At 40.0% G+C, this 9,035-nt stretch overlaps 1 protein-coding gene across 4 annotated transcripts; it reads left to right on the top strand.

The window, feature by feature from the left end:
- Window positions 1-2,116: 2,116 nt before the first annotated feature.
- rnf14 (ring finger protein 14) lies at window positions 2,117-7,946 on the top strand. 4 transcript variants are annotated; one of them, XM_085289510.1, is made up of 9 exons: window positions 2,117-2,311; window positions 2,934-3,092; window positions 3,866-3,927; window positions 4,055-4,208; window positions 4,746-5,131; window positions 5,228-5,456; window positions 5,683-5,855; window positions 6,385-6,515; window positions 6,628-7,946. In XM_085289510.1, the coding sequence occupies exons 2-9, from the start codon at window positions 2,942-2,944 to the stop codon at window positions 6,689-6,691; spliced, it is 1,350 nt and encodes a 449-aa protein (XP_085145636.1). In that variant the 5' UTR covers window positions 2,117-2,311; window positions 2,934-2,941; the 3' UTR covers window positions 6,692-7,946. The 4 variants fall into 4 exon arrangements, with proteins under 4 accessions (XP_085145636.1, XP_085145633.1, XP_085145635.1 ...); XM_085289507.1 differs by having other exon boundaries at window positions 2,118-2,311; window positions 3,797-3,927; XM_085289509.1 differs by lacking the exon at window positions 2,117-2,311 and adding an exon at window positions 2,367-2,674 and having other exon boundaries at window positions 3,797-3,927.
- Window positions 7,947-9,035: the final 1,089 nt, after the last annotated feature.

Raw genomic sequence — 9,035 nt, 5'->3', positions numbered from 1 at the left:
TTTGTGAGGAGGGCCTGGCGTCCTCTAGTGGGCCATGCGCTTACTACACCATTATACCACCAGCGGGCTAAAACATTAATACGAGGCAGGATGGATCCATGCTTTCATATTTTTTACACCAAATTTAGGCTGTCTTGACATTCTCCTTTGACCTCTAGTGTTAACAAGGCATTTTCTTACAGAGAACTGCTGTTCATTGGATATTTTTTTACTTGTTCAGACCTTTCTCTATAAACCCAAGACATGGCTTTGTAGGAAAATCCCAGTAGAACAACAGTTTCTGAAATACTCGTACTGGGAATATTTTAAATCACCTTTCTTCCCCATTATGATGCTCAGTTTGAACTTCAGCAGGTCATCTTGATCATGTCTATATGGCTAAAAGCACTGCATTTCCATGTGATTGGTTGATTAGATATTAGTATCAGCAAGTAAATGAACAGCAGAGGTGGGACCAAGTCATTGTTTTGCAAGTCTCAAGTAAGTCTCAAGTCTTTATCCTCAAGTCTCAAGTCAAGTCTCAAGTAATGTCAGGCAAGTCAGAGTCGAGTCTCAAGTCACTGGTGTAAAAGTCCGAGTCAAGTCACAAGTCTGAAACTTTGAATTTCAAGTCCTTTCGAGTCTTTAAAAAAAAACAACGAAAAAATAATGTTGCAGTTATGCTAAATGTAAATATTAGACCATGTAATTTTTTAATCTGTGTTTTTCTCAACACATGACAAAATAGTGAACTTAGAAAATATACACAAATTGTGAAATTGCACCTCTTTAAAATGCAGCTCAATTAAACCTAGCTCCAAGAATAATTTTCACCGACAGTTCTGAGATAAGCTGCATGTTATTCTTGGATGCGGTTGTAGGACCGGCTTTAAAATCGCATGACAAAAATATCATACACATTAAAAAAAAACTGTATCACCAACGTAGCCTGGACAACATTTGCTAGTTAGATGAAGTCAGCTATCTCATCTTAGCATATTTATATGCATATTTATAATCATACGGTTCTTGGAGTGAGTGCACACACTCATGAAGTTTAGTAACTTCCGGTCACTGCAACAAGCCCAGGTACAGTTTACCGACGGATGGGTGCAGGACCTTGAAATGCACCGTGTAGAACGAAAGACCATCGTACGTATCATAAGTTTACCAGTCTCACAAATCGTCGTCATAAATACACATTCGTTAACCGTTTATTAATATAACCTTTGAGCTCAACGGTAATTAATTAGTAGTGGAAATAATTTCTGGTAGCATCACAGAAATGTAGCAGTGACAATAATATTGTATGCTGTAATCGTACTGGGCAATTGGTGATACAAAAAACCTGTTTTATCCTGTGAATAAAAGTATATGTTTTTGTCAATGTACCATAATAACAGAAGCGAAACGCAATATTGTGTCAGGACAATTCACTATTTATGCACAATAAACAAAGGAGCATAGCGCGACAATTTCTGTTCAGCGCCAGACTTGCTTGTAACCTATATCACTAATTATGTTATGAAAATGACGTATTAACTACTAAAAGACACTGACCTTCGTGTAAATGCTTGGAGCAGACTAACCTGTGAGCTGGAGTGTTCTGGGACGTTATATTTGATCTTTGAATGGCTGCAATCCAGACCATCCGTCTTGTCTTTGTTACTTCGGAAACATGGCTCGAACAATTTCTCTTCAACGACGTAATCCGATAACAACCGATCTCTTTACCCGTCGGCTTCCCGTGGCTGTCATGCGACCGGCTATTGCAGTTAATAATACAACAGCTTCTTGACATTTTTGTGTTTCTTTTTATCGCTGTGTGACTGATTTCAATTGAAAGCCTGCGTGCGCTAGTACCGCTTGCCACGAGTTCCCAGAATCCTTTGCGGTTCTACCCGTGAATGACGTCACATTTTCAATCTCTATATAATATGCATGTTAAATTTTATATTTGGGGTAAAATATCAAGTCCAATTCAAGTCCCAAGTCATTGGTGTAAAAGTCCAAGTCAAGTCACAAGTCTTAGAACATTTTTTCAAGTCAAGTCTAAAGTCATAAAATTAATGACTCGAGTCTGACTCGAGTCCAAGTCATGTGACTCGAGTCCACACCTCTGATGAACAGGTGTACCTAATGAAGTGGTGTATGTTTACTAAGATTCGTACAGTCTTACAGAGGTACAATATTTATTTAAATACCATGAGGTCGCTGCTTCTTAGCGTAACAAAATTGCAAGTAAAGATGTCATACACTCACAAGCCTGAAGGTGACGCGCCATGACAGAAAGAAGTCAGGGCAGGAGTCATTAGTGCTTTGGCCGCACAAGGTAAGAAACATAGACTTTTCCATAGTTAATTAGTACTTAGAGGCTTAGGGATCTTATGCAGGGGTTCTTAGTTGCGTAGACGAGCTAAAGTGCTGTGTTGCTGCTACAGAAGAAAAGTTAGAGGACGGCCGAGATCCCCAAGAAGCCACTGTTTGAGCTAGCACAACAAGCTAGCCTGGATGGGTTTCCCCTAGTTACTTTGGTAGTTACGGAGCTGTCCTCTAGTTTGAAGCTGACTCACGGTTCAGATTTACTTGCTGTTAAATTAGGATGGAGTTAGGAATACGTCTGACATAGATAAGTAAACTTTTTCTAGCTAGCTTGCTAACTTTTGGGCCACACTGTAGCATGACGTTAGCTACGGTAAGCTGACGTTATATCACAGGAAACTGTACTTTGCTCTCAGGTGATTAGTCATTGTTATATAAAAAGAGTTCCGGGAAAACCACGGTTAACCAAGCTGCAAACTGTGAATGCAGGAAAACGTTATGTTTCTGAGGACAAAATGCAAGTTGCTGCTTTTGTTTTTAGCTTTCTGTCAGTATTAACGTGTGCTAGCGGTTTGTCAGGATTTGTCATGATATTTCTAATAATAAATGTTTGTCACACACCGTTAATGCAGGAATGTAAATGTCTGAGGACAAGGAAGCCCAGGAGGATGAGCTGCTTGCTTTAGCAAGTATCTACGATGAAGAGGAATTTCATCGGGCAGAGTCTGCACAGGGGGGTGAGATCCAGCTCTGTCTGGAGCTCCCTCCAGATTTCAAAGTGGTAGTCAAAGGTACAGCTGTCCGGTAGGCTTTGCAAAGAAAGAAAAGCAAGCTGTGGGGAAAAATCTGACAGGTTTCATAATAATAAAGCGCTTTTCAGGATGCGTTGGAGAAGATGGGCTAACCCTAACCCTCTGTACCTTAATATAATTTTATTAAGATCTTCCAGATTCCTGAAAGAAATGGCAATGGGTATATGGTGATAAACATGATTAAAGCTTAAGTAATTATTAGTTTGTTTTATTCAAAGATTAGAGATAGCTTTTTCAAACTGCATGTGGCCATTTAAGATGTTTACATTGATATTTTCATCTTTTCGTTTGCATCCTACAGCATTACTCTCTCCTTCCTGCCTCCATCTCATCCCCCTCCTCACCTCAAGCCTCATCTGTGCTGAAGTCAGGACTTTAACATAGGAAAACTTGCATAAACATACTTATTTATTACCGATATTGTCACAGTTAGTGTCAGCAGGTTAGACATGCAATCCTTCCCGGTCTCCATGTAGCTGACCACAAGCTCGCTAAACAACAACATGTTGGACTCAAGTGTCCTAAAAATTCAACTTTTCCTTATATAAATATGATTACCTTTTCATATCGTATGCGAGTTTGGCCATCCACAGCTAATATGGGGTGCAGAGGGTTAATTCAGTTATTCCCTCCTAATCATGCACTAATAAGAAATGTAATGAAGTCTCTTCTGTCTATCACAGGAGAGAATAAAACTGAATATAATGTCTCCTTCCTACCTCCTTTGGTGGTCAACTTTGAGATTCCTGCAGACTATCCCTCTACAGCCCCACCGCTCTTCACTCTCAGCTGTAAATGGATGACCAGAGCACAGGTACGGACTCATAACAACTCAGATAATCCTTTATTGTGCCACAAGAAGTACTGGACATGTTGGGATATTCAAATTGTGAGTCAACAGTACATCGTAAATATCAAAACCTTTCTCAATGTCACCTCAGATGAGCTCTCTATGCCGACGACTGGATGAGCTGTGGGAGGAGAATCAGGGTTGTGTGATTCTTTTCACATGGATCCAGTTCCTCAAAGAAGAGGCTCTGGGCTTTCTGGGTATCCAGTCACCTCTTGAAATCATAAGGGGAGGAAGTAAGGCAGGTAATGAGTGAAGAAAACCCGACCGTGCAGTGAAAATTAGAGCATAGATACTTCACACCACACACTATGCACACTGGGACAAACTGGCTCAAAACATTAGATTTGTTAATGTTATTTAACCTCGCCATGTCTTCTTAGCCGTTAGTTGAAATTATCCACATTCCAAAATAGCATAACATGGACACTGTCAGTGCTTTAGCTGCACTGAGCCTAAAATGAACATTTTGGATGCTTCTCAGTTGCAGAATACTTGATGCACACGTAGGCATCCTGGGTGTGAGGATCTCAGTTTTCTCATTGTTTTGCTGATGGCTACCTAACATCTCATTGGTGGTATCCACTTTTTTCCCCTGAAAGTTGAACTGGAAAGATGGAAGGTTGAAAGCTATTAATTGTTTCCCTGTCATGTGCATTGGTACACACACTTGTACACATTGTTCACATCTCAGGCATTTTTTTCTGTTTGTAATTCATATGTACAGATTGCATTTTATGTTTATAAATGGTGCAAATTTGTCTTTTGCTTTTTTGTCCTAGCTATGGTGCAGTTTGGGGGCCATCCTGAAAAAGCAGAAGAAAAGAAAAAAGAATTGATGAATTCCAAGTCTGAACAGAAGATTTCATCGTCTTCTCAGCTGGACCCGAGGACTGTCCTTTTGATGGACCCGCGTGCCGACCTTCTACCTCAGCTCCTAGACTTTGACGAGGCGCAGCGGCAGAGGGTGTTCGACAGCAGAGTGTTCTGCTGTGGAATCTGCTTTGTAGAGAAGCTGGGCTCAAACTGTCTCTGCTTTAAGGAGTGCCAACATGTATACTGCAAGGCCTGCATGACTGAATACTTCCAGATCCAAATAAGGGATGGCAATGTTCAGTGCCTTAACTGCCCGGAGCCCAAATGTACCTCTTTAGCCACACCGTCACAGGTATTTGTGATTTATGAGTCCGTTCAATTAAAGTCCAACTCACCCTACCGTCAGCGCCTACCCTGCTTTCCTTTCCTGTCTGCCTTTATGTTTCAGGTGAAACAGCTCGTGGACGAGGAGCTGTTTGCCAGATATGACCGTTTGCTCCTTCAGTCCAGTTTGGACCTTATGGCTGATGTGGTCTACTGTCCCCGTCAGTCCTGTGGTACCGCTGTAATGATGGAGCCAGACACAACCATGGGCATTTGCTCAGCATGCCAGTATGCTTTTTGCACACTGTGCAAGCTGGGGTATCACGGTGTCTCCCACTGTAAAATTCGTGCAGGTAATGCCACTGAAACTTTAATAGTTTTCTTTAGAAGCAAATCTGATTGGTCAGTTAACTCGACCTACAAATTTTGTAGTAGAAACCAGAAAGTCTCCAATATCAAAATGTTGTCTTTGTCCACCAGATTCTGTACATTGGTGTGAAGATTTCTTTGTTTAAAGACATGCCATCAACACATCTTCATGTTCAAACCAGTGTTTTTGTTTTGTTTTTTTCCCTACAGAGGAACTGCGTAACCTGAGAGATGAGTACCTGTCTGCTACTGCTTCAGGGCAAAAGTTCATGGAGCAACGCTATGGGAAAAGGGTAATCCAGAAAGCAGTTGAGGAGTCCTTTAGCAGAGACTGGCTCAGTGAGAACTGCAAATGCTGCCCGCGCTGTGGAACCAATATACAGGTTGGGCTTTCCCTGTTGTTAACAGTGAAGTAGAACTGGCTTTGACTTGAGCATCATGGTTCAGATTTTTGTAAAATTGAATGTTTATTGTCATCAGACGGTCTCCAAAATGAACTGCAGCCACCAGTCAAAAATTGCTCCTTAAAACGTACTGGCCTAGAGACATCCTAGCAACTCATGTTTGCTAGGGGGAAATGTTTACTCCTGGAATCATTGTCTGCGTTTGTGTCACATGTTTATTTCCGTTAATGCCCGGTGAGTAGTTGTTAAGAGCTTTCATTGAAGTCTATGAAATCCTTGACGAGAGACTCTGGCAATCTGCCAGCAGCCAAGGCAATCGCAGAGCAACTTTTTTTATTACCTGGAAACCACTGTCTAACCAGGTTGCCAAGGGGTTGCCTAGTGATCTTTAGGCCAGTGACTGAGGCGTCATATGTCGTTATTTTTTCTGTTCTGTCTGTGAAAAATCTTGCGTTCGCTTCCAGATTATCCCAGTTGTAGCTAATGTATCGTTTCTGTGTCTCTTCAGAAAGTTGATGGCTGTAACAAGATGACCTGCACCTCTTGTAAGCAGTACTTCTGTTGGCTGTGCCTGGGCGTCCTCAGCAAAGTCAACCCATACAGTCACTTTAACAACCCACATTCACCTTGTTACAACCAGTAAGAGATTTTTTTTCCTTCTTTTTTTAACCTCCTCCCCCAAGTTAGGCTTATTGATATTATATTTACATTACGTATTGTTTGTGAATGCATCTTTTCTTTCTTGTTGCAGGCTTTTTCTCGGTGTGGATCCTGATGAAGATGATGATGCCTTCTGGAGTGATGAGGAGGACTGACACTGTGCAGTGCTTCACTGCTGTATGCTCAATTTGAACGCACTTTATCTCTCACATAGCCACCACTTCATCTGTGACTTCAATATGCCTGCATTGGCCAAACAGTGCAACTACAGCCACCATAACCCTACCATGTCACTATTATGTCTTTGTTAACATGGTAACATTAAAATTGCTGTTTTGGTTTGTACATCAATAATGGGTATTTAGATATGTGGTTATTGATTGGCAGCACAGTTTTCTGCACCTGACTGGGTCACTGGGCTAAATCATTGGAAATGCTGTTTGAATTTCAGACTTATACAGGTCAACATTATATTGGTTGTACATGTCTAGATTTTCTCTTTTCAAGTTGACATGCACTTCCTGTCCTGCAGGTTTATAAAGTTTAGGAACTAATAATGGAACCACTAGTTAAGCTCAGTTTGCTCAATTTCAGGTGCTTTTTCTGCCTTTCCAGTGTTAAGAGGAAAACTGGAACCGTCTTTGTCCCACTTTGTCATTATTCACGTCACATTAACAATCTAATCAGATTTTTCATTTATCAAAGGTATGGCATGAAAACCTTTGTTTTTTTTTAATTTCGTGATATAACAAATACAATTAAGATAAAGCTTTAAAGAAATGGAGACAAACCCAGAGATGTGTTACTCACACATAATTTCAAAACTGGAAGTTGTGCTTTGTTTTAGTTCTAGGCATTATGGGAAAACCCCCATGCCTCCCAAAGACACAGGGTGCTATTTACAGAGCCTACTCCGTAGTCTTTCATAAACAAGTTTAGCTGAGTCATTGCACAAAGTCAAAGCAGGTTAAAATTTATTTCATTGGATTGGTTGGTATTGGTTTTATTATATTTCTGTACAGAACTAATAGAGGAAAGTGGCTTAGATACTTTTGAGAATCAATGGTTTAACGATTGCTCATTAGGGTATGTGTTGCTTTAATTTCATTCAGGGATTGGTGTGAGAAATGATATAATCGAATAGATCTACTCCTTAATGTTGCCACTAATTAGTGTCAAAGTGAGGCCAAATAGTTTAATTATATCCACAGATACAAAAATTAGTTTGTATTGTATTACTTCATTTACATTAGAGTGAAAGGGCAAATTTCTAATGCAAGCAGTTCTGTTCTGAATTGAACCCTGCAGCAAATCTGTTCTTTTTTAGCACTGAATGATTTGGTCTGTCCTGCAAAGCATGTTGATTTGCATTGCAATTAACTGTTCCTCAAAGTAAAAATTCTTACTTAACATTTTGTCTGTTTCATTTCATGTCTTGGTGCCAGCATAAAACTGCACATGAATAGACACAACTGTAGGTTGAGGTTTGAACGCTGACCTTAAGAGTAATACTGAAAACAGCACAGTGTAAACAGTTTAACGGGTTATTAATATTTGAAATGCTTGCCTCTGTTGTCAGTAATTTAGTGAAAACTTCCTGATGCACTAAACATAATGTAAATGTCATGATTGTCTTGCAGTGTATCACTTTGCCCACATGTTATGAGCCATCATTACTGTGGGCAAAGTGGATATACAGTATAACAGATGGACGAAAGTACTGTGACATTACTCAGGTTTGTGAAGTCCTATATTGAAGCCTCAGGATGAATTTTTGACACCGTCTCTGTCTTTTGAAACCTGATGTACCCATGAAACTGCATGTTTGTTGGCTACTGACTTAGTCCTGCTTTCTGACAGTCTTGTGCTTGAAAGCCGCTGGACTTCTTTAGGTTCCTGAAAACAATTTACAAAATGAACTTGATGTTTTATTCAGTATGACCTGAAATAAGATACGGAGCGCACAAGCTCATCCGTCCACTGCTTACTGAGGTCAGGGCTGAGGGCTGTTTCCACAGTGGTAAGTTTTATTGAAAGTCTTGGTGTGACCCCTGTTTTGACTGCGTTGGCTTCAGTTTTTTTTTTTTAAAAAATCATCGCTATTATTTCAACAGAATCTTTTTCTCTTACACGGTTACAACAAAATGAATGTGAGATTTCACATGACCAGCAGTGTCATATTTAAATGTAGGGTATATATTTTTCTTGTTTCTGCAGAGGTCCGAAAAAACTTATTTTGCACGTGCATTACACAATTCAGGTTTCTGGTTCAGATGAGTGGTAAAAGTCTACACTCTTACCATAAAGTGGTTAGATTAAAGCAGCTCTTTGGAAAGAAAGTATTGCCCACACTTGCTCTAGATTAACTAAGGTCACGTTAGCAAAGGCCCACAGATTGAACACCTGAATAGAGACATGTCACACTGGTACTGAATTGTGTTTATAAAAAAAAAAAAAAGTGAACTGATTAAATAACTTTCCTTGAAAGAAAAAAGTTTA

This window comes from Mchenga conophoros, linkage group LG10 (assembly GCF_057382185.1).
Source record: "Mchenga conophoros isolate Kocher_MC1m ecotype Shallow Benthic linkage group LG10, M_conophoros_male_GT1.1, whole genome shotgun sequence".
Taxonomy (NCBI): Eukaryota; Metazoa; Chordata; class Actinopteri; order Cichliformes; family Cichlidae; genus Mchenga; species Mchenga conophoros.
This window is presented reverse-complemented; position numbering and strand designations above follow the sequence as displayed.

Bases quoted from the DNA above. Each gene is read 5' to 3' on its own strand.
- rnf14 (XM_085289507.1), top strand. From the start codon at position 2,942: ATGTCTGAGGACAAGGAAGCCCAGGAGGATGAGCTGCTTGCTTTAGCA. The intron at 3,928-4,054 runs GTACGGACTCAT...ATGTCACCTCAG, and splicing joins AATGGATGACCAGAGCACAG to ATGAGCTCTCTATGCCGACG. The intron at 6,516-6,627 runs GTAAGAGATTTT...TTCTTGTTGCAG, and splicing joins CATTCACCTTGTTACAACCA to GCTTTTTCTCGGTGTGGATC.